This window comes from Hipposideros armiger, unplaced genomic scaffold (genome assembly GCF_001890085.2).
Source record: "Hipposideros armiger isolate ML-2016 unplaced genomic scaffold, ASM189008v1 scaffold_1313, whole genome shotgun sequence".
Classification (NCBI taxonomy): Eukaryota; Metazoa; Chordata; class Mammalia; order Chiroptera; family Hipposideridae; genus Hipposideros; species Hipposideros armiger.
The window spans coordinates 161,444-187,456 of NW_017732663.1; the positions used below are offsets into that span (position 1 = coordinate 161,444).

Sequence of the window (26,013 nt, forward strand, 5' to 3'; positions counted from 1 at the left end):
ATGAAAGTTGGAGGTAAAGAAAGCCAAAAGTGGAACTGAATTCCTGTTGGCTGAAGGGACATTGAATCAATAGAGGGACAGGATCCAAATGTGGTAACTCAGCATTCCACTTTGGATAGAAAGTGTCCCGTCATAGTTTGAAGCTGTGTATTATGAAACTGTAGAGAATGGAAGATAGAAGTTGGGGTTATAGAATGTGTGTCCTTAAGGGAAACAAGAACTGCCCATAAGAGCCCACTTTTCCCTGAGGCACTCCTACACTTACTCAGAGGTCTGTGAGGGCAACCTGTTTATCTAAGAAGGCTCTAAGGAGTGAACTCGTATCTGGAGCCTTTTCTGGGGAGGTGCTAACCCCTGTCTTCCCTTTTGGTTTCTGTCTTATTGGAAGCCTCTGCTTGTAGGGGAGAGAAAGATAAAAAAGCACAGCTGATGTTGGCCTGAATAATTTCATCATTCATAAAAACCCAATAAGATAGGAAACACGGGCATTAGTAAAAGTGTAATTTGGGGGACTTAAGGAAGATATGATGAATTCAGTTCATGGAGGAGCCAGTGTGAGACCCCGGGGCTTCTAGCATTTCTGGTCTAGGATTCTTCCAACACCTTGACGTGCTCCTTGCTCACAAGAACATCCAATAATGATTTGTTGTAATATTTGCTGCCTACACATTGTCATCCAGTCTCTGTATTGCTCATTAGAGGTTTTCCTCTTTCAGTTTCCTACTATGTTGGAATCTTGGGGACTCACACTGAGATCAAGAAAGTGGCAGACGAAAAGGTCACTTTGCCCTGTCATCACCAACTGGGGCTTCCAGAAAAAGACACCCTGGATATCGAATGGCTGCTCACTGATAATGAAGGCAACCAAAAAGTGGTAAGTATACCCCTGCTAGAGCCCCCTCCTCCTTTCCTCAGCCCTCCAGTCTTTCTCATTGGGTTGGAAGGAGCTACAATTGCTTTTGTCATCTGGCTTATATTGAAAAACTCTAGATACAAAACTATAAATAAGAAGGAATATTTGGGTTGTGAGGATAACGGGGTCTATGCTTTTTTTGGGTAAACAAGAAGCACTAGAAAGCCATCTGCCATTTGCCAAGGAGGGAATCTACACTATTAGTGTCCTTAAGAAAGGGACTAAGATGCAGTGGCTTGATTCTCTAGTCTAGTGGGCTAGAACTATACCTACACTAGGAAGCCTGTTTCTCTTCCTCCTCTAAGACCATTACCACCTGCCTATGTTTGAGCTTTGCACAAAGTCATGACTTCCAAGCCCTTAAGATTATGCAATATGGTAAACAACATATGATACAGAGGAACAAGTATAGAATGTGGATGAAAATGCTTTTTTGGTTTTTTTAAAAGATTTTTATTGGGGAATTGGGGGAAGGGGAACAGACAAGTTGCTATCCTTTTTGTTCTTCAGTCTAGTTGTGGAGGACGTTGCTTCACTGGCCCAAGTTGGCACCACCATTGCGCTCTTCCTGGGCAAGGCAGGTCAGTCGCTGGCTTCTGGAAGGCCGCTCACAGCGGCTGCTGGCCACTCACGCTGACTGCTGGCTACACACGGTAGCCCATGGCAACCCGCTGCAGCAGGGGTTGCAGCCTACGCTGTGGCCAGACACTCACAGCAGCCCAGCTCCAGGTTGAGCTGTTGTTCAGCATCTTAGCTGTAGAGGGCAGTGTCACTGGCCCTCATATGTGGGATCCGAACCGGGGCCCTCTGGCGTCCCAAGCCAGCTCTTAACCAACGCGCCACTCGGCCGGCCCTGGATGAAAATGTTTAACACATATTTAGTTGGCCACCAAAAGAATTGGCGCTGATTCTAGAGCTGGAAAATCAAGGCCCTGGCCCTGGGCCTTCAGTGCTCTGGTTGTGTAAGGCCACCATGATGGTCCATTGGTTTTTACAAGCTTTCGGCAGTGTGAACGGAACTGGTAGTGCTCTGCTCCTGACCATCCACTTGAATAGCCTTTATTAGAGGATGAGAACTAAGTAAACTACTGTTATCCTTTCTGCCTTGACTGCATTCAGCCACTGTGCCGCTCCTCAACCTAGGTTTTCCAGCATAACTAATCTCATCCCTTTACCCATTGACTTATTTCTAAAAATCTTTTTGTTGAAAGTCTTGTGATTTTTAAAAAAAATCTATAACCTAGGGAAGCTGATATTAGACTTTCCTTCTTTTTCAGAACTTTACTTCTTTCTCCACTAAAAAGTGAAAAGTTGTCCTTTCCTCTCCTCTGTCTATACCACTAATATCATAAGATGGCTTTTATGGGCAGAAGCTAATGTTTTCACTAAGAATAAATTACAGGATCACTGTTGGAGTTTAACCTGCTTAAAAAGCTACCTACATTGCCTTGTCATTTTGATACTGCTTGTCATTTTGTTCTCATAGTACATCACTCTAAGACTCTCTCTGTTCTCTGCAGAGCAAGGTCATCTTAACCTGAGCTTGTTTATTCCAACAACTTCTTAGTCAGTCCTCGGCATGATACTCTCAGTTCTGAATAAAGTAAATAAGAGCACAATTTCCTCTAATAAAAATTCAAGAATGGCTCCATTCATCTAACTTTCACTGAAGTGTTTTCATTTAAACTAAAGAAAAAACGAATTGCTTGATTATGTAGCCAAGTGAATATAAGGGTTAGGAAGTTAATTGTTGATTAAAGAAAGCCACTGATGTGGCTTCTGATATCACCCTGATAAGCAGTCACAGTTCCCTCCTTATCTTCAGTTAGTATTCTAAAGTAAGCATTGTCATTTATTCAGCCATTCAGATTACACAAATTTATTTTGCACTTACTAGTATGCCATGCTAGGCATGGGATACAATAGTGAAGAAGATATCAGAGTCCTTAGCTTCTTGGGGCTTACAGTGAAATGACATTCAATAATTAAAACAATTTTTTTAAGTAGAGAGCAATAAATATTAGCTACATGCCACTCACAAGTCTGTTTAGCACATATTATCTCATTTAACTTAATCCTCATAATCAGGATTATTAGTCCCATTTTACAAATAAGGAACCGAGGCATGTGCACATAGACATATAAAGTGAGAAAATTGCTTAAGGTCACCCATTTTCATTTTGAATTTAGGCATTCTGACGTAAGTACTTGGGCTGTTAACTACTAGCTACACTACCTTCATAAATAATTCAAAATTGTAATGTGTGCTATGTAGGAAATAAGAAGAATGTGAGAAGAAAATTATTCCAGACCTAATTATGCAAAGACTCCGATACTGGAAAAAGCTTGCCACTATTGAAAGTTCTAAAAGATTAAAAATCAGTTTAGTGTAAACCAATGTTACCTCAATAAAAAATCAATTTAGTTAAATTTAATAAATAGAGATTCTCACTATACACATACTCTTGTCATGAAGGAGCTAGCTGAAGAGATAAACATCATGCTAGAGATAAGCAGAATGTTGTAGATGAATACAAAGGAGGAGCCATTGGCCAAGAGTAGTTGGAGGAGGGGCGCGGTCAAGGAGTGCTTCATGTAAGAAGGCACAGCTGATATGAGTGTTGGTAGAAGGCACTGACCTGAGGAAATCACAGAGTATAAACACAAAGGCTGAACACTTCTGGGAAATCATATGCAGGTGAAGTGCAAAATGTGAGCCTGCAGAAGTTATAGGAACAGAACATGAAAGGTCTTGCGTGCTATATCATGGAGCTTAGAGCTCTTCTGATAATGACATGGAGCTCGTGAAGGATGTTAAGAGTGAAAGGGACAGATTTGCATTTTAGAGCAATTACTCTGGCACTGTATGGCACACTGATTTAAGGGGTACTTGAGTAGAAAGAATATTAGTTAAACAATTTCAGGCTATAAATAATGGTTTAAAACTACAGTCATGGGGAGGCATGGTCAATGATGGAGTAGGAAATGCTGTGCTTGCCTCTTCTCATGATCACATCAAAATTACAACTGAACTACAGAACAACCGTCCTTGCGAATCACCTGAAGTCAATCTGAATGGAAGTCCTACAACTAAGAATATACAGAAGAAGCCACCTAGAGATGGTAGAAGGGGCGGATACGTGGAACAGGCTGGTCCCCCACCCATCTGTGGCTGTTAAAAATTAGGAGGGATATCTCGATTGCGAATGACCCCCTCAGGAGAGAGGGGTCACAGCCCAGGTTTCCAGTGCTGGGAAGAGAAGTCCCTACAACTTCTGGCTGTGAAAACCAGTGAAGATTGTGGCTGAATGAGATGAGAGGCAGCTGGAGTCTGAGGTGTTCCTCTTAATAGGCCCACTCACTCTGTGCTCCAGTTCTGGGGCAGCAGCTCAAAAGGCTCCAGGGACATACAGGGAGGAACTGAGTCGTCTGGCTTCAGGACGAGGACTGGAGGGGCAGCTTTCTCCCAGACAGCAGTGCTGGCAGAGCCACTGTTCCTTTGTTGAGTCCTCCTCACTCCCAGTGTGCATACAAAGGTGGTCACCATATCTGAGTCTCCACAAACCTGGCTAAACTATTCACCTGCCCAGGTGATTTCCCCACCCAATTTGCAGGCCCACCCAAGCCGCTGCCAGTGGCTTTTCCATACAAACGGCTTGCCTTGGCTCATGCTGAAGATTTTCCTAAACTCTCTCAAAGGTTCACAAATCCCAAACAAGAATTACCTGGCCTTGGTGTGCCCTATACCTCTTGCTGAGCAGCCCCTAGCCCAGCGCTAGCAGCAGCAGATCTCGGTTCAATGCTTGACCTCTTCCAGGCACCTCCAAGCCCAGCAGAGGTGGTGTCCATCTGTGGATTGCTTTGTGGCTCATTCCAGGTGGTCCCAGGCAGGGCACAGGCTGCTGCTGAACTTGGCCTGTGGTTGGGCCCCTCCCTACAGGCCCTGGACCTGGCACAGCCGGTGGCCAGCTTCAGACTGCCAGGAGCACCACCCAGCTGCCTCCTCAGACCTCACACTCTAAGAGCAGACTGGGCAATCACCAGAGCCCTGCTAAAGTGAATTCTGCACAATAGCTCCTCCATTGTAATCACAGCCAGTCATTACAACCAATCAGCCCCAGGGTCAATCCCTCCCATCGATGTGCAAACAGCAACCAAGGCTCAACTACAACAGGAGGGCATATAAAATCCACACAAGTGACACACCTGGAGCATGCGGCTCAGGTGACCAGGGAGACTGTGCCACTGTGCCCCACAAGACATCTACTATATAAGGCCACTCTACTAAAACCGGGAGACATAGCAGCTCTATCCAATATATAGAAACAAACACAGAGAGGCAACCAAAGTGAGGAGACAAAGAACACGTCCCAAATGAAAAAGCAGAACAAAGCTCCAGAAAATGAACTAAATAAAGTGGAGACAAATAATCTACCAGATGCAGAGTTCAAAACACTGGTTATAAGGATGTGCAATAATTTCAGGGAGAACTTCGACAAAGAGATTAAAAACATAAAAATGGAGACAAAACATTTTTTAAAAAGTCAGAAATGAAGAATATAAAAACTGAAATGAAGAATACATTAAAGAGACTCAATAGTAGATTAGATGAAGCAGAGGATAGAATCATTACTTCGGAAGATAATGTAGCAGAAAATACCCAATTAGAACAGAAAAAAAAAATTCCAAAAAATTGAAGATCATTTAGGGGCCTCTGGGACATCAAGTATACCAACATTCCCATCATAGGGTTACCAGAAGGAGAGGAGAGGGAGCAAGGAATTGAAAACTTATTTGAAGAAATAATGACAGAAAACTTCCCTAACCTAGGGTAGGAAATAAATATACAAGTCCAGGAAGCGCAGAGAATTCCAAACAAGATGAACCCAAAGAGGCCTACACCAAGACACATCATAATTAAAATGCCAAAGGTGAAAGACAAAGACAGAATCTTAAAAGCAGTGAGAGAAAAGCAGTTAGTTACCTACAAGGGAGCTCCAATAAGACTGTCAACTGATTTCTCAGCAGAAACTTTGCAGGACAGACAGGATTGTTACAAAATATTCAAAGCGATGAAAAGCAAGGACCTACAACCAAGCTTATTCTACACAGCAAAGCTATAATTTGGAATTGAAGGACAGATAAAGAGCTTCCCAGAAAAGAAAAAGCTAAAGGAGTTCATCACCACTAAATCAGTATTGCAAGAAATGTTAAAGGGACTTTTTTAAGAAGAGGGGAAAAAAAGAGATAAAAAGTATGAATAATAAAATGGCAATAACTACATATCTATCAACAATTAATTTCAACGTAAATGGATTACATACTCCAATTAAAAGACATAGAGTGAATGGATAAGAAAACAAGACTCTTACTTATGCAGCTTATGAGACTCACTTCAGATTGAAACACACCTAGACTGATGGAAAAGGGATGGAAAAAAATATTTCATGAAAATGGAAACAAACAAACAAAAAAAGCTGGAGTAGCAATACTTATACCAGACTATAAAACAAAGGCTATAACAGGAGACAAAGAAGGACCCAGTAATCCCACTTCAGGGTATTTAGCTGAAGAAACCCAAAATAGTACTTGGAAAGGACATGTGCAAACATATGTTCATTGCAGCATTGTTTACAATGGCCAAGATATGGAGGCAGCCTGGGTGTCCACAGATGGGTGAATGGGTAAAGAAGTGGTAGTACATATGTACAATGGAATGTTAGCCATAAAAAAGAATGAAATCTTGCCAACTGCAACATGAATGGACGTAGAGGGTTTTATGCAGAGTAGTGTAAGTCAGACAGCGAAAGACAAATGAAATATGATTTCGCTTATATGTGGAATCTAAAGAACAAAATACATGAACAAACAAAACAGAAACATACTCACAGATACGGAGAACATTTAGATGGGAGGGGGGTTGGGGGGATTAAGAAGTACAAATTGGTAGTTACAAAATAGTCATGAGAATGTAAAGTATAGAATAAGGAATATAGTCAATGGTATTGTAAAAACTATGTATGGTGTCAGATAGGTACTAGATTTACCTTGTAAGTTATATAAATGTCTAATCAGTATGTTGTACACCTGAAACTAATATAATATTGTATACCAACTATCATTTAAAATTTTTTTAATTATTTTTAAAAACTACAATCATGGATAGTTGGGATACCAAGAAGGGGTTAACAAAAATTTAGTGGGTAAAGTTGCCAAAGCATTTTAATTGTCAGGGCGTTGAAAATGAGTGTGGGGGTGACTGAGAAAGAAAATAACGGAAGGGTGGGAATAGATGTGGTGCTTAAAATAGGCTAACCAGTGACCTAGATCCCAAGTTTAGCTTTACATTTCAATCTGAACAGAAATGTTTTTATCTCTTTTGCCTAGAATGCTCATCTATGTATGGAACATTTAAGAGTGGGTGAGAAGTCTCAGGAATATTTTAATTTCAGCCTAGATAGGATAGCCACTAGAACTCTAGAGCTTTCCTCCTAGCTCTAGAGATGGAAGCAATAGAATTTCCAAAGTAAGAGTGACCACCTACTCCACGGTAGGTGAGAAACACACAACAGAAACCTTTCCCCTCTATTCTTCAGATGGAGAGAGAAATTAGGACAGAGGTGTTCCAATTCCCATGCCAAGCTTCTTGGCCACACCTTCACCCTTTCCTCTTTCTCTTTGGCTTTAAAAAAGAAAAATCGTGATCTAAAATAAAACATCCCTTTGCTACACAGGACATGGGACGGCAGAGCAACTGCCAGAAAGTTGAGCTGATCCATCTGTTCCATATGAGTCCTAACAAATTGTCCTGTCTCCTCTTGCTAAAAATGCATCTGGACCAGGTCCACCAAGAATGTCATATGACAAACAGCCCCAGAACAGCTGCAATTCGTATATTTAATTTTTTTGTTTGCAAAATAATTAAATTTATGTGCATTGTTCTCCCATCACACCTCGATCAATAGCTTAGTCTCAGTACTACATTTCCTAGAACTAAAAACAAAATAAAATAAAGAGACACACAAGTATCTGAGATTAAATGTATGTCTGAAAATAACTGAGCCAAATCGCAAGGCTATAACTGAGTCACAATCCATGTCAGAAGTGTATGTGAAATTCTCATACTAAATAAGGGTTATTTAATTATGTAAAGATTATTTTGGAATTGTATAATCTCTGCTTTCCAAAGATGTGAAATGCTTACATGTAGTTATCTTTTTTTTTTCCTCATTAAACATTAGGACAGGATTTGGGGGAAAGGGGAGAAAAGCAATCACGAGGAGAGCCTGTATATACAGAAGGCAACTCTTGATCTTGAGGCCTGTGTAGGTATTGTTTAAGCAAAAATAAAAGAAGGAAAAACGTTTCAGAAGGTGAAGGCTGCATGATCCAAGACAAAGACACGTCAGAGGACATTGCTCAGAATCAAGGGACATTGGGTTTGGGGGCTAGGCTCTTCAGAAATGTGAGAGCAGGGGCCAAGATGTGGTATTCTTCAGGCTCACTGGCTTTACGTGCCTCCTTCAGAGGTCCACAGTGTGCACAGATAATGGAAACAGATGGGGCTTTTAGCCACGGGGGCTTTGCTACACAAACGTGTGGAATGATTCATACTCTTGGGGTACTGGGCTGAACAATTTTGGAAACCTCAGGGGCTTTCTTGAATGCAGAATCAGAGTAATAAAAGTGAGTGTGAGTGCTTACTGTCTCATTCTCCAAAAATCCGATGAAGTACAATAGCTTGTCCCCATTTGACAGTTGAGGACTTTAAGGTTTAAAAAGGATAATTAATTGACCCGAGGCACACAGCTGTAAGCAGAGGAGCTCCATTTGAATGTAGATGGATGGACTTCCCGGTAGGTCTCTCAATCACTTTTCCCTGGTGAAGCGTTTTTTTCAAAATTAGGAGCCCATGGTGGATCCCAAGCGGCCAGATGTTCTGTTTTCACATAGACTAAAAAATATCAGAGGGGATGACACATACAGTTTCATGAAATCTATGTTTCAGTTACATATGTGTATGCTATGTGTGTGCTGGGTCACGAAGAAAAACGTATTTCTTAAGGTGAGTCTGTTCAAAAAGTTTGAAAGCTCTTACTGTAGTGTACTTCCAGTTCAAAGCAGCCCGAGTCTACTCTGGCCCACACCTACTAAGGCTCTCTAAAGTCAAATGTACCTTGCCAGACAAAGGTATTTCCTGATGTTAGTACAAATATTAAAATAAGCAAGAAAGAAATCCCCCAGACCAAACCTCCGAAAGCCCACAAAACCCCCAAGTTCCTAGAAATTACCCAGTCTTGACTGATCTCTAGGTTTAGAATCTCTTTGTTCTTCCCAGGAAGCACAAACTGACTTCTTCATAGGTGATTATGTACATACAAAGTACATAGATATGAAAAAGTCAGAAAGAAAGAAAATAACATTGAGAGCCTATTAAGTGTTCTAAGCTTACTTGTTCTGTCTCTCACTTTCAGTTTTAGGAGATTAAAGCTTCCAGTTTTTTCCAGTTGCTAATGTATTTCATCCTCTTCATTATCCCACCAGTTAGGCATGTCTATGGCCACTCCTTCCACCACTAACCATCCCCCCCCCCCCCCCCCCCAAGAAACCTATCCTTCCTATGGAGTGCAGCCGAGGATGTGGGGCCGAGAATGCCCTGCAACATTTTAAACAAACAAATACCATATTGGGAGAAGGGTTGTTTGTGATCCTACCTCTTTTGGATCTGAGTGCACAGCACAGGCCTTTAAGTTGAATGCTAGGAACCCTGTGGAAATATTTGCAAAATAATGTGCATTTTTCTGAGTCAAAGGTCTTAGGTTTTATCCACGTGAGGGTCAAAATAAAATAATACTTTTCCTCCCACTTCCTAAGTTCTTTCAGCTGGGCTAATAATCAAATTAACAGAGACAGATTAACAGGAAAAAATACAAAATTTAATACATACGCATGGGGAATTCACATAAGCATGGAAATTCCAAAGACAGTGAGGCAATATCGGGTATATAAGACATTTTGGACAAAGGGGAAAAAGGGGGAGGGGCGGTTATCAATTTCAGAAGCAAGAGTAGGCAATTTACAGGTAGACGAGGGAGAGCTGAATATACATGGCAGGACAATTCTTGTAGGGCAACTCAGAAACAGTGGGACACAGTGGGTATCTAGCTAACAGGCTTGAAGTCTTCCTGAACTGCCAGGGTGAAGTTTCTTAAGGTGATTTAGCCAAGGCTCCCTTCCTAAAGCAGGTTTTCCTGTCTGAATCTCTTGGGCAGAAAAGGAGGGAAGGTCAAAGGTTCTGAGTCTTGTTTCTTAATAAAGAGATGAAAATCAATGTCCCAAAAAGAAGCTTAAAGTGGCAGATTTTGGTTCCCTTCATCTGATTGGGGGAAAAACAAAAAGCAGTGAAGTGGGACTAAGAAATGACTCAGGAGCTGCCAGTTGGCTCAGCTGGTTAGAGCACCAGAGCTGGTAACACAAAGGTTGCCGGTTTGATTCCCACATGGGCCAGTGAGCTGCACCCTCCACAACTAGAATGAAGACAACTTGTCTTGGAGCTCAGCTGCACGCTTCAGAACTAGACTGAAAGCAGTGACTTGACTTGGAGCTGATGGGTCCTGGAAAAAATACGCTGATCCCCAATAAAGTTTAAAAAAAGGAAACAAAGGAATGACTCAGAAATGGTACCGGCCACAGCTTGGCACATGAGGGTGGTTGGGTGTTAAGGGCTAAGAATAAGAGAGAAACCTCTCCCTGTTCCTAAGAACTTCTCCCTGGGACACCCAGTCTTATTGGGAAACGCAGTCATTAATTAGTGAATACAGGAGGGCCCCAAAGAACTACTTCGTTCTAGCAGGATTAAACTGCAGGGCCCCAGTTTCAGATTAAGATGTAGGTACTGCCTTCATGAAGGCACTCTACAGGTATTTATCAAAGGAATGGCCTTTAATTTAAGCTATTTATTGGAAGACATCCTGCATCTCCTTAATCTTGTCTTCAACTTTTCACTGTATCCTGTGCCTTTTTTTCTTGAACGCAGTAGTTCAGTTAATATTTGTAAAGTATTTAGAACAGTGCTAGCACAAGATAAATACCACATACATGTTTGTTAAGTAAAAACAAAAATCCCTGACTGAATGTATTGCATTGTATCGATGGATTTTCATTTCTACGTGTAATTCACATTCCTACGCCCAGAGCCAGGTACTGTGCTTGATCACTAAATGGTTACTGAGCGAAGGAACAATGCCCTTTCACAGATTTCATCTTTTTAAATTCTTACTATTGTTACTTCACCCTAGGATCTTGCGCTCTCCCAGGATAGAAATCAAGAGAGATCACCACAAGAAAGTTCAGACCAGAGGCAAAGGTTTATTAAGTTTGCGCACAAGGGAACAATGCCAAGAAAGGAAAAGTTCAGGTGGCTCCTGGAGAGAAGCTGGGGCAGGGTTTTAAAGGGAGCTAGGCAGGGTAAAAACTATGTCCAGTCATGTGAAGGCGGAGCTTTCTTGGCGCCTGTGCAGTGAGACTACATGCTTCTTCTTGCATCACGTGTCTCATGCACATGGTAAATCTCCACCCCTTTGATTTTTAGTGTTTAAATTAGGGCAAGATCACCTTAGGACACTCTTGGGGCCCTACTGCGTATGTGCAGTTAGAGAGGGAAAGTCCCTTGTTGCTGGTATGCAGATCTTTGTGAGTTGCCTCCCAAAGCTCCTTAATGCCCATGGGTGGTATCCTAGAGTGGATATTCCTCGGAAAGTTATCAGTCCAGCAGCTGACCTTTCTGACTAACTCAACAGTAAAAAGTTGCCCTCCTATCGCACTATAAACCTGCTAAGTGGGTAGAGTAAGAATTATTATCCTAATTTTCTTTTGATATATGAGCAAAATTAGACCTTAATTCATATTCAGAAAACTTGGACTCTAAACCTTTTAGACTTTAAAAGGTGAAGTCCCTTGCCCAAAATGAGATTTCAGAGGCAGAATCTGAACCCAAGATTCCTACAGCTAAATCCCCTTACTTCCCTCTGCCCCACTTCCTCCTAACTTGCAGCTTCTCTTGAAAAGAATGCAGAAATTCAAGACAACATGTCTGTTTGGGAATAAACACTGGACATTTGACTGAAATCATGCATTTCCTGTACTTTCCAGAATATTCCTCAGCATGAAGATAATATTCAGGAGGCAGCTCCCTGTGGTATATGTGGGGGGTGGGGGCAAGTTTTCAGGCTGGGCTAGGGAGAGGTCCTCTATTGATAAGGTGAAGAGGGGAATTAGGTCTCTGAAAGGCTGCTCCTCCAGTCCCCACTCCCCTACTACCTCCTCCCTTAGCATGTGGTCTCCTGGTTCAACTTACTAAGGGCTACTGGGGAGAGCACTGGGGGGAGTGTTCCTCTGACTGGGATGGGGGCTGGAGGGGAAATGGAGGATGATGGTAGGTTCACTAGGACAGCATCGTCAGGCTGCTCCCAAAGGCCCAAGTGAACTCTTCAAAGATGTTTTTCAGCAAATTAGTAAGCATGACCAGTTAGAGAATATTTAGGAGATGAAACAGAGGATAGGAGAAAGAGGAGAGGAGTTGTCATGCAAATTAAGGCTGGAAATGCAAACAAAGGCTGGACTTGAATGTTAAGCTAACGAGATCTAAGATGACATTTATTTGACTCTGAGGTTGGTGGTTTTCACTCTGAATTCTGTCGCTGTAACAATGTCCGAACCTATAGAGCATTTTTATAAAAATTTGAGCCCAAAACAGGATACACCTGGAAGCAAGATCTAAACAGAGACTGAAATAAATGCTTCAGAGAATAACAGTTTGCAGTTTCTGTCATGCATTTGAAATTAAGGTGGGAACATAAGGAATATTACACAGAGGTGGGAAAAACAATGCGGGGATCAGATTACAGGATAGTTAACAAGATTATGTGCTCTGTTGAGGGTGATTATTATTTCAAAGGTATGATAACCTAGATGCACAGAAACAATGAATACAGTTTACTTAAGTCAAAGATAAACCTGTACCTAAAGAAGTTATAAGCCTGGGGTATAAATACCCACCAGGACCTGCTCAGTTAGGAATTCATGATCAGATCACACTGTGAGATTACTTTGCATTGAACCCTGGCCTTTTTTTGGTCCATGGTTCTCATTTTTGTGTTTATTGTAGATAGTCTCTATTTGGATAGCCTCATTTTCCCTTCTCTTTTTTGGCCTCTATTTTCATGCCCTGGGCCATCTTATCTAGTCTCATGGCTTTAAATGCCATCCACATGCTTATAATTCCCAAACACAAATTTCCAGTGCAGGCCTCACCCCTGAACACCGGACTCATATATATGCAACTGCTTACTCAATACCTCCTTTGGGTGTCTAAAAGGTATCTTAAATGTAGTAAGTCCCAGGGCCGACTGAGTGGCGCGTTGGTTAGGAGTTGGCTTGGGATGCCAGCTCTGAGCAGCAGGGCCTCAGTTCAGATCCCACATATGAGGGCCAGCGACACTGCCCTCTGCAGCTAAGATGCTGAACAACAGCTCGACCTGGAGCTGGGCTGCCGTGAGTCGCCGGCGACGGCGTGGGCTGCAGTGGGCTGCCGTTAGCTACCATGAGTGGCTGGCAGTCGGTGTGAGCTGCCAAGAGCTGCCATGAGCGACTGCCCAGTGGCCGGTGACTGATCTGCCTCAGCCTGAAAGAGCGCAATGTTAATACCAAATGGGCCAGTGAAGCGACGTCCTCCACAACTAGACTGAAGAACAAAAGGACAGCAACCTGTCTGTTCCCCTTCCCCGATTCCCCAATAAAATCTTAAAAAAAAAACCCAAAAAGTAGTAAGTTCCAAATTAAACTCCTAATCCTCCTCCCCACCCAAACACACTCTGACCCCAAACCTCTCTGCCCACTTTCCCCCTCTTTGTTGATGGCAATTCTCTTTCTGGTTCATGCCAAAACCTGGGAATAGTCCTTGACTCCCCACATTTTGTCATAATCACAATATGCATTTAAATGAGGTGGTTAGTCTATTGCAAAATCCAGTTGGTTTTATCTTCAAAATACATTCCGAATCTGATCACTTTCACTGCTACCATCCGAGAGGCAGTGCATCGCTTGCCTGAATCTTCACTACAGCAGCCTCTTTACAGGTTTTCCTATTTCCACTCTTGGCCTACAGCTTATTCTCAAAACATAAATCATATCATGATATTCTTCTGCTCAAAATCCTATAATAACCCCCCCGTTTCCCTCCGAATAAAAGTCATCAGCTTTACAGCAGACCACGCAGCCCTGCATGACCTGGCCCCACTGCCTGACCTCATCTGCTATCCTGGCTCCAGCTATCTGGTCTCTGCTGTTTCTCATGCAGGCCAGGCATCCTTCCACCTTAGGGCCTTTGCACGGGCTCTTTCCTGTGCCTAGAACTCTCTTTCCCCTAGATAGCTCCTGGGCGAGTTCCCCAGCTCCTTCAAGTGTTTGCTCTGATGTCACTCTACAGTGAGGTCTATCTTGACCACCTTATTTAAATTGCAGTCTGTCTCCTTGGCCCATAATCCCCCTTCCCTGCTTGATTATTTTCATAGTCTTTTGTGCTGTCAAATGCAGCATATGTTTTTCTATGTCTATTTCCTACCACTTAGATGGCTGGGATCTTTACATGTTGTATACACTGATATCTCCAAAGCACCTACAACAGGTGCTGGTACATTGTGGAGGCTCAGAATTTGTTGAATAAATGACCATCATCTTGGATCTCATTAGCTTAACATTCAAGACCAGCCTTTGTTTGCATTAGCCAGCCTTATCCTGATAACAACTCCTTTTTCTCCTATCCTCGCTTCCATCTCCTAAATATTCTCTAACTGGTCATGCTTACTAATTTGCTGAAAAACATCTTTGAAGAGTTCACTTGGGCCTTTGGGAGCAGCCTGACGATGCTGTCCTAGTGAACCTACCATCATCCTCCATTTCCCCTCCATCCCTCATCCCAGTCAGAGGAACACTCCCCCCAGTACTCTCCCCAGTAGCCCTTCAGGTACTCTAACCGAAAGACTCAGTAAGTTGAACCAGGAGACCACATGCTAAGGGAGCAGGCAGTAGTGGAGTGGAGGCAGGGAGAGCAGCCTTCCAGAGACCTAATTCCCCTCCTCACCTTATCAATAGAGGACATCTCCCTAGCCCAGCCTGAAAACTTGCCCCCACCTCCCACATACACCACTGGGAGCTGCCTCCTGAACATTATCTTCATGCTTAGAGTCCAGGTTTTCTGGAGATGAATTAGGGTCTAATTTTCCTATGCACAAATTTCCACAGAAATTAAAATTAACTTGTGGAATGCTGATGGTGATGCCATGTTTCCTATCTATAGGGAAACAAACTGTTCCTGTTCAAAGATGCAAATAAATTTTGTCCAAAGGAGAAATCTTTTAGTCCAATTCTCATTTGATCCTCTTGTAATCTCTCTTTAGTTCTATGATTAATGAGTTAAATACAATCTGATACATGTTTATTTTGTCATGAGTTTTTTTGTTTGTTTGTTTGAAGTTGTCCTTTAAAACCGTAGGGGACTAAAAAAAAAAAAATCATCGTTTTTCCTTTACCTTCCCACGTTCTCAGGCTGGGGCACTGTAAATTAGATTGACAAAAGACAAAAACAAGGTTTATTAACCTGTGTATCACATATGTAACAAACGGGAGTGCCCAGAGTTGAGTAATTCAGAGGTGGTTAGAATTTGGGCTCAATGTACCTAACATAGTGGAGGAAAAAGAGGGGAAGAAAGGGCACTTATGGAAAAGCAAACAGTTTTTCGGAAAGATGGATCCTTAGAATAGATGGGAGATAGGGTAGTTTGTGACTGATATCTACCTGGGTGTGATATATCTGGTCTCCCAGGAGACAAGATTAGAGTTGCTCTGAGGGAGGGGATTTATGACTTAAATTCTTATTGGAGACTGCTTTTAGGCAGACAAGGAATTTCAGGAGCTCAAATGCCTTTAGATGAAATTCTTATGCATATGTAAAGTGGTATATTTTGGGGTGGCATGTCTTGGTCCCTAAGACACTTAATGAAACTTATTTCTTTGTATTGTTATCATCTCTAGCATAGTGCCAAGCACAGAGTATGTTTTCAGTAAATTGAATAAAGGACTGCAGAATTGCAAAATAGCCTAGCCAAAGACAATCGAGGGCAACAGACATAAAATCAGAACGGCCTAAGGGAGCTCCTGGACAGTGCCCAGCATTAGAGAAAGGGGACCCAGGAGCCTATGTGCCCGAAGTCTTTCACAATTTCTCCTCACATAAAAATGGTGCAAAGAAATGCTATGGATGAGAGCAAAGAACAGAGACCATTCTTAGTCTGAGTGTCATATCAGGGAAGATCTCATGAAGAATTAACATTGATTTTGGATTTAAAAGAATGAATAGGGGGCCGGCCAAGTAGCTCAGCTGGTTAAGAGCTGGCTTGGGAGCGCCAGCACTGAGCAGCAGGGCTGCAGTTCGGATCCCACATTGAGAGTCAGTGACGCTGGCCCTCTACAGCTAAGATGATGAACAACAGCTGGACCTGGAGCTGGGCTGCTGTGAGTCGCCGGCAAAGCGTAGGCTGCAGCAGGGGCAGTGGGCTGCCGTGCACTAAGTGAGTGGCTGGCAGCCGGTGTGAGCTGCCGGGAGCTGCTGTGAGCAGCTGACCAATGACCGACGACCGATCTGCCTCATCTGGGAAGAGCACAATGATCATACCAACATGGGCCAGTGAAGCAAAGTCCTCCACAACTGGACTGAAGAACAAAAATAGCAATTTGTCTACCTATCTGTTCCCCTTCCCTGATTCCCTAATGCTGTTCCCCTCCCCCCAATTCCCCAATAAAAATCTTTAAAAAAAAAATGAATAGGGATTCTTTATGTGGAGACATGGAGAAAAGGGAGTTTCTAAGTGGAAAAATGCAGTGGGCAAAGGCATGTGAGTACAAAGAATGCACAACTCATTAAAGAAAGGGAAATAATGTAATTGTTATCAAACAGAAAGAGTTTGTCCACCTGGCGCTAGCAGAGCCAAACTCTAAACACCAAGAATTGCAGTGGAGAAAGCATGGCTATTTTGTTATGAATGGCAGCTCCCAGGAGAACGGGAAGCTACTGTTCAAAAGCTGGAACTCCCCAACTATTTGTAGACTGTAGATTCTGTAGGGCAAAATCATGAGTCACTGTGGCTTAGGGGGTTGGGCGTCAAGCTGGGAGCTGATTGGTCAGAGGTGAAGTAAGGCTAATAAATCATTTCTTCAGGTCTTGAGGACAGCTCTGAGGTCGGCTTTAGTGTCCCTCTGTCTGGCTTCATTGGAAAGTAGCCAGGGGGTTGTTCCACCTTAGGGCTCAGCAGCTGAAACATAACTTAGGTCAAGACATTATCTTTAGCCTGCCAGAGGCCCAGACCATGTAACCATTAGGTTCCAGCTACTTACTGTCTTCTGCTGCCTCGGGGTTGCTAGTCACTGGGGGAAAGGCTAGCTCCTAGCTCTCTGAGGGATATACGAGAGAGAGCACGCGCTAGGATTTAAAGCTGAATTTAATCAAAGTCACAAGGACCCTCAGTTTCATAATCTGATTCACCCAGGTATGTGAAGTGGACTAAATAGGAATAAGATTGGGAAGATAAAGCAGAGATCATTTTGAGGACCGTAAGCTGAATCTGGTCATCATTCAGAGGTGGTGGGGAACCATTAAAGGTTTTTGAGCTGGAAAAGAGCTAATGTTTTACATTAATATTAACTTGGTATTTCCTTACATTATGTAGACTGGAGAGAACAGAAATATATAGCAGCCAGGCAGCTAGCTGGAAATATGAAACACAAGCTCAAAAATATGTTGGGAATAGAGATAAGGATATGAGAATTATCACAATAGTGGTGTTGGTTGAAATGAGGGGGCAAAATTGCATACTGAAAATATTTTAAGTATATGATCAGTTAGTGTTTCCCTTTATTTCCCCTTACTTGCTTCTCCCCTAGTTTCTTCCCCCACAAGACTGTGGGGTCCTCAGACTGGGAACTGTCGTATTCCTGTTTGTTTTCCCAGCTCCCAGCACAGTACCTGGTCTGCGAGCTCAATAAATATTTGTTGAAGAAATAGAATATGCAGAGAAAGGAGAAAACACTTTTCTCAGAGAGGTGGGAAGGGCAAAATAGATGCTACTGAAGAGTTTTATACAATGGAGAAAGAATTGATGGGCATTTTATTGGATGGCTTCAAGTCTTTTCTGTAAGCATTTAATGAGTTGCAGAGAATCACATGATTGAGGACAGGGTTAAAGGCTTAAGTAGAAGTGAAACAGTCTGGAATAGCTGTAGCCAGAAATGTGCTGGGCAAACTCCCACGTGACTGCATGCCTTTTCTTAGTGCCCTTTCTGTGTATCTGGAATTGTCCCTCCAGCTCTATTCTCCCTGCCTCTCTCATTTCTTATTTAGTCTACTCATCTTTCAAAGCCTAACTCAAATGCCACCGACTTTTCTGGGACATTTTCTCTGATACTATTTCAAGTTAATGGTTTTTTTTCCCTCCGTTTGCATGTCTCTCCTTGTTGATCCTATTAGACTATAAATTATTTGAAGACAAGAAGAGTTTTACTCATCTGAATAGCCGCCTCCTGGCCTGACAGGAAGCTCTCAGTCCATAAATGTTTGCTGATGTTTAAATTAAATGAGTTTAAGAATATGATTGTTAAGCGGCAGGGAGGGTGAAATTGAAGTTCTATAGCTTGAAGTCTTGGTGGATTAGATCAGCATGGTTTTTGTGACTAACAGGAGTGAGGAGATGGACCAAAAGAGCCAGGGAAGAGTTCGTGAACTGGAAATTGTGATGCAGACAGATGAAAATTTAGTAAGAATCAAGATTACCTTTTTCTGTTGGGTCATCTAAGCTTTGGTTTCCCTGCCTGGGAAAACAAAGATGTGAAGCTCATGTGTATTTTATGGAAAGGACAGAATGTTTTTCCCACCTAACTAATCCACAGTGAAGTCAAAATAGGAAAGCCCAACAAAGCAGCCCTCAGTATCAGACCTGAATTTTAACCGTTAACTTCTATTCCTTATCTTCTCTCGAATCCCTTCAACTGAACTCTAAACTTTTGTTAAGAACAAAACAAATGGATTTTTTTGTTTTACACTTTCTCCTTCATTTGCAAACTTTCCGGAAGAGCAGTTAATGAGTAGTGAAATGAATGCAGGTAGGTAAAGGAAGGACAGAGGTAACTGTGCTATACCCGAACAATGAACTAGATGGCTTTACATGGGTCCAGTTCAAATCCAGTTCTGCTGTCTATGAGATGGGGACAATAACTACTTGGATAAAATGTGTGAGAAATAAACTAGGTGTAAAAGCACCTAGCACAAGGACTGTAGCATATGACTACTATGATATATATGCAATGATATATATATATATAGATAGATAGATAGATATAGATATAGATATATATATGGATGCAAGTGGTAGAATATGCAAGTTAGAAAGGGTGTGTGGGGGGAATGTAAGTCTTCCTCCCCATCCTTATCCTCTATTCTCCTCAGAGTCAACTCTTAATACGCTGTGTGTGTATTGATTGTGCATTTCGTTCTTTCCTTGACTTAGCTGTGAGACTTTGAGCATGTAACTCAAATTTAAAAGTCCTCACCTACAAAATAGAATGGTTCTGAGCACTTAATGAAATAATTACTATTTTATAATTAAAATGTTACACAAATATGAGGTGTTACTGTTCTTAGAAGCAGCAAGGCCTAAAGAAACATCATATTTTTAACTTTATAACAGAAGTCTCTTGGATCCTTAGAATTAGCCCCAGGCCCTGACTGCTCTGTCCCATTGGGAGTATTCCTAGTCCTCATCTTGACTGTCAGCAGGACAGGAAGGCTGAGAGCCACACTGCCTGACCTTGCCTTGGTCTATCCCACAGGTAATCACTTACTCCAGCCATCATGTCTACAATAACTTGACTGAGGAACAGAAGGGCCGAGTGGCCTTTGCTTCCAATTTCCTGGCAGGAGATGCGTCCCTGCAGATTGAGCCTCTGAAGCCTAGTGATGAGGGCCGGTACACCTGCAAGGTGAAGAATTCAGGGCGCTATGTGTGGAGCCATGTCATCTTAAAAGTCTTAGGTAAGACAGAGTGCCAAGGTAAATGCCTGCATCTTATTAATAAATATTAAGTCTCTGTGAGGGATAGCTAAATATATCATGGTGGTACAAAACTTCTTGTTCAGTACTTTCTGTTATTCTGAGGTCACCTACCCCTGTTCCCTGGAAAGAAGTATGTTTTGTGTTTTAGCCATAATAAAAGAAGAAAAAATAATCACAATTTTCCATGGTAGTACAATAAAAAATTTAAGTATCCTCTAGTATTTGAATATCCTTATTTAACTTAAATCTCTCAGCTATGATTCAAATCCATTCCTCTGTTTTTTGACAGCAGGAGCTACTAAGTTCTACTTAATATCTTCCAAATTAATGATACTGTTCCAGTATTAGTAAAACCATACTCAGCTTTCCAAATTTCCAATTAAATATGTCTCTTCTTTGAAAAGTGATGATGTAGTTTCTGAGGCAGCTCTGAAAATTACAACAGCACCATTGGAAGCAGATGGGATTGGGTATGCGTGTATGCAAGGGATGGAGATGGGTGTGTTTCTGGGGGTGATGTAACGCATGGCTAGGTAAGTAGATAAAAGGCTACTGAATTCCCACTCAAAAGTTGACCATAAGGGATGACTGGAGAAATAACTCAATAGGATGTAGTTTTTCCATTGAATCTACTGTGTAAGGAATCTTTGAATCAGTAATTTTTTTTTTAGGCCAGTCAAGTGAAGTACATTTTTTTTTTCTTGCCAGTGAGACCATCAAAGCCCAAGTGTGAGTTAGAAGGAGAACTGACAGAAGGAAGTGACCTGACTTTGCAGTGTGAGTCATCCTCTGGCACAAAGCCCATTGTGTATTACTGGCAGCGAATCCGAGAGAAGGAGGGAGAGGATGAGTATCTGCCTCCTAAATCTAGGATTGGTAAGTCACCTTTCCATTGAGACAACAGGACAGTACTCTAACCATAAATTCTAAATCCAGTTTTGACAGCAACTCACCATGTGATCTTGAATACACTGCTAAACCTCTTTGAACTTCCATTTTTCATCCATAAACTGGGACAGAAAATCTGTCTTTTCTTCCCTCAAGTGGCATGTAAAAGTGGTAAAAAAAAACATTAAGAAGAAATGTACCATATAAATCCATTATATCTAGTTATCTTGGTTAGTATCCCTTAAATGTTCACAACCTTTTGTAACTTTTAGATGCACTATAATAATTTAAAAGAATGTTCACCTTTCTTCCCACATTCCAAAATGAGATCTATTCGATCATCTCATCCTTAGCAACCTGTATTACAGAATCTTAGGTCGATGCAATAAAACAATAAATATAGACCCTGTCACTAAGGGGATTACAGTCATTCTTTCTGCTTATGTAGACTACAACAACCCTGGGAGGGTTCTGCTGCAGAATCTCACCATGTCCTCCTCTGGACTCTACCAGTGCACAGCAGGCAATGAGGCTGGGAAGGAAAGCTGTGTGGTGCGAGTCACTGTGCAGTGTAAGTATCCAAAGAGTGTGTTTGTTTTCTTTTTGCATTGTGGTTCAGTGTAAAACATTTCTAATCATGAGTAAGAATAAGGTCAAAGTAAAAATATTTCCAGAAGGATATGGCTATCACTAAAATAAATGCAGTAGTTGCAAGGACTATTTGACTGCTGTAGCTAACTGTATGTTTACAAATATGTGTATATTTACCAGCCCCCAAAGAAATTTATTATATCCAGGAGAGGACCAAATGAAGAGTTCCTTTATAAATGTAAATTTCTCTTACAAAAGGGTAACTTCTACTCTGTTTTCAGAGTTTTTCCTGTGTTTGCAGTTTCTCAAAAATGATTAGCGTAAAATATTGGGTCATCGGGAAAGTCAGGACGCATTTTTGCATTGAAGAACATAGACAAATACATCCTGACTTTCCCGACAACCCAATGTTAATGTCAAAGAAGCATATTTTGGGGTTGCATATTCTACTGCCCTTCAACATCAAGAGGTATAGTCATACACCAAGAGATGATAAATGGGTAACTTGGGAAGATAGATATAGATCTGGAAATACTCATTCTGCCCAGAGCTTGTTTTTTTAAGTTTATGAGTTTCCTAGCTTATGTTTGGTTTTGTTTCTGCTTTTGTTTCTGAGAAAACAGATGTGCAAAGCATCGGCATGGTTGCAGGAGCAGTGACGGGCATGGTGGCTGGAGCCCTGCTGATCTTCCTCTTGGTGTGGCTGCTGATCCGAAGAAAAGACAAAGAGAGATATGAGGAAGAAGAGAGACCTAATGAAATTCGGTAGACTACCCTCCAAAATCTCCTCTTCCACTAGGCTTCCTTTCTAGGGCTAGCTCCATAGCGACCAGCCAATATAAATGTTCCATTTCCTTGTAACCAGGAATCTGTTTAAAGGATTATTCTGGTAGGTAAGGTGTTCCAACCTAGGGACAGAGGTCTGGCTTACCTTGGCTTTATTGTGAGACAATCTATCCTCAACAGAGGCGTAAAAGATCAACTTGACGTTACTTCCTATTCACTTCCGCTTATAAAGGGCCTACAATAAAAAACAGGCATAGCCTATGGGCCATGAGGGTTTACGCAGACAAACTCCAAATCAAGGGGAGTGCTGTCTAGACCATTTCAAAGGTGAATGCGTATTCTCCCACAGTAGCAGGGTTGACTTCTGAGCTAACAAACCATATATCTGCCTAAGCCAACCATTAAGTCTCAGAAAATGGGCAAGTCCCTATTTCCCTAAATGGCTGCCGTCCAATGGTATTTGAGGTTTACAGCTTGAGGAATGTATTGGGAAACCTCAGAAGGAAGCAACCATAGTGGAAATTATCATAGTTTTGCCAGTATTAAATTTTACTTTTGCTGTTTTTTCTCTTCAGGGAAGATGCTGAAGCCCCGAAAGCTCGCCTTGTGAAACCTAGTTCCTCTTCCTCAGGCTCTCAGAGCTCACGTTCTGGTTCTTCCTCCACTCGCTCCACGGCAAATAGTGCCTCACGCAGCCAGCGGACACTGTTGACTGAAGCAGCACCCCAGGCAGGGCTGGCCACTCATGCATACAACCTAGTGGGGCCAGAGGTGAGAGGTCCTGAACCAAAGAAAGTCCACCATGCTACCCTGACCAAAGCAGAAACCACACCCAGCATGATCCCCAGCCAGGGCAGGCCCTTCCAAACTGCCTGAACTAGAATGGACTTGACTCCCATGCTTTCCTAGGAGTCAGGATCTTAGGACTTTCTAGTCTTCGAAGCTCAGTCACCAGCCACACAACCCCCTCAAACCAGATGAGCGGTCACTTACATAATAGTGAGCATTGCATGGAACAGATTCAAATGAGCACTCTCCTTGTATGACACCAAACAAGAAAAAGGATGTAAGCTGATCATCTCCAAAAAGGCATCTCATTGTGACTTTAGACAAGAGTGGGGGAAAGCAGGGGTCCAAATCTGTGTTTGTTGACCAGGACCTGTGGTGAGAAAGGCTGGGTAAAAGGGAAGTGAACATACGTAAAACTCGTAAAACTTCTCACTTGAGATGTTTTGTATCTATACTTCGATTCACCATTGTCAAGAAGAAATGAGGTGTTCATAAATTTTCTATGCATTTCTGCAAACCTACTGGATTGTTGTGGTTATTCAGAGTCAAGCAGAACCCACAGCCTTACATTACACCTTTCTGCAGCATGTATTGGACTGACCGCTTCTAAGACACTCCAAAAAAGGAAACATTTTCTGTCTCTTCTGTTCTGGCTTGACTTCATTTACCATATGGTTTAGATATTAATTTCAAGAGAAAATGAAATATTGGGAGATGGAGAATAATTTTCTCCCACTCTATCCACCATTAATCTTCCTGTACTTGTATTGAACCATAGTAGAACTAAAAAAGGAATACAAAATGTGTGACAAGGGACTGTGAAAAACTTCCCATCTTACTGATGCTCAGAGGGTCACGGACAAATATTAGAAATATATATTGGAACAACTGTGGATTTTCTCTCAAATCAGATGTCTCTAAGGACTCCTCTGCTGGATATCTCTGGAGCAGGAAAACATTCACTACATGTCATTTAACAATGTCCTTAGAAAGAAGTCATGTAGTGAAAAAGTGATCTTTTTAAGATGCTGCAAGATCATCTGACATACTTTAGTCTTTCTGAGAACATACAAAACCAGAATTTCAAGATTACTAGACTAGAAAGGGAGATTAGATCCATTTTCTTAATATGTCACAGAGCAGTCTAAGGAAGTTTAGAATTGCACCAAACTTGGAGCTTTCTTCATTTTAGTTTTAAGAGAAGGACGTGAACCTGGGACTTTTGATGATCCTAGGCCTAAAATTATCAGAAAGATCAGAGATTGCCAATGTTTCCTACTGGCACTGCAAGAATATCAAAATCCTTTCTGCCTGAGAAGTTAAAGAGAATTCAGTATTTTACCAGCTTAGCTTCTAATGAAGTCTAGCTATGGGCTGGAGGGAAATGGAATGAACACCTAGGTAAGAGATGGTAAGGAAAACTAGTGAGTGGCAGAATTCTGGGTTAGTGGCTGTTATCATTTTAATTGTCAGCATCTTGGGAGGAATTTGCAGAAATGATTCACCAGGACAGCTCTCAGAAGAGTTGATTCATAAAAGAAAGTTGTCTGACAAAAATTTTTAAAAAGCAGCAGCCTTCAGTATAACAACTTGCCCTTTTAATATTTTTGACTACTCTGCTACTCAAATTCATCCTATGCAAGAATTCTGCACCTGAATTAGCCCCTCAAGGACCCTAGTACAAACAGCAACAGATCACCATTTGTAGAGCGAAAGATTTATTAAAAAGGCAGCAGGCTACAGGAAAGAAAAAGTAATACTGAATATGGTGATAAAAGCATTGTTTCTAAAATGGGAATTAGATGCTTACAGGAACGGCTGATATTGGAATATGCCCTAGTTCTCTGGTTTTTCATTTCTACACTAATTCTCACAACAGTGTCCTCACATAGTGCACGTGTTATTTCCTTCTAAAGTTCTTTAAGAAATAGGGGTTTATCCTTGGGTGAAAGCTTTCATCTGAGTTTTGTCTTACTCTAAAAAAAGATGGGAAATAAGAGACATTGTAGAGTAAAGAATGTCTGCTGCTAGTTTAAGAGGGCTAGGATATTTGGAATGTTTCTTATATACTACCACTGCCTCATTGTAAGATATAAAATCCCTTACTCTACTTTTTTTATTCTCCTGGTAGTGGTATCCAGGCAACCTATCACTTCTGCTATGTAAATCTGAGAAGTCTCATTCCCAGAGTACCTAGGCCAAAGGACACTATGGCGGATGCAGCAGCACCACCACTAGCAATTTGCTCTGATCATTATTTCCTACCTTTGAACCTAAGGTTTCCTGCCCATGCCTTTGAAAGCAGGAATCAGTCCCCTTTGCATGAAAAGGTGGTTTAGGTTATTTAAGCATGCAGTTATTAGAAGACTAAAATACTATTTGAATATTCAGATTATTTTGGAACTCTATTCACAATGGAAATCTACACAAAACAGATTACTACCTAAAATCTGAGAAATTGTAGGAACTGAAGATTCTGAGAGATAAGGTGCTGAAGTCTTAGCAATGATAGTGCACTTCTCTGAGTGAGTGCACTTCACTTTTCGGTGCAGATACAACAGGCTTAAGATAACAATTTGAGCCACTATTGGTTTCAAACTACATCCATTAACTTTACAAGTCAAATAAACTTGAATCTTGAGTATGAAACAAAGGATAACATAACTAAATGACAGAAGAAAACATGTTTGTAGGAAGAAGATACAGACAGAATGTGGATGTTTAGAGAATAAACATTTCAATCAACTATATAAACTAAACATAAAATTGTAAAATAATGAAGTTGATGCCTTTGTTGTTACACTGTATAAAAAATTTCAGAATTGCTGTTTCAACAGGACATATATAATTTTGCTTCATTTCTGGTGTAAAGTTGTTTATATTTCAA

The 26,013-nt window shown here is 41.5% G+C and overlaps 1 protein-coding gene across 1 annotated transcript; it reads left to right on the forward strand.

The window, feature by feature from the left end:
* Window positions 1–26,013, forward strand: CLMP (CXADR like cell adhesion molecule). Its single transcript, XM_019633440.1, has 7 exons — window positions 1–13; window positions 681–874; window positions 19,850–20,051; window positions 20,781–20,948; window positions 21,409–21,531; window positions 22,175–22,316; window positions 22,913–26,013. The coding sequence occupies exons 1-7, from the start codon at window positions 1–3 to the stop codon at window positions 23,211–23,213; spliced, it is 1,143 nt and encodes a 380-aa protein (XP_019488985.1). The 3' UTR covers window positions 23,214–26,013.

Coding starts and splice junctions, on each gene's coding strand:
- CLMP (XM_019633440.1), top strand. Junction 875..19,849: donor ATGAAGGCAACCAAAAAGTG/GTAAGTATACCC, acceptor TCTATCCCACAG/GTAATCACTTACTCCAGCCA. Junction 21,532..22,174: donor GGTGCGAGTCACTGTGCAGT/GTAAGTATCCAA, acceptor CTGAGAAAACAG/ATGTGCAAAGCATCGGCATG.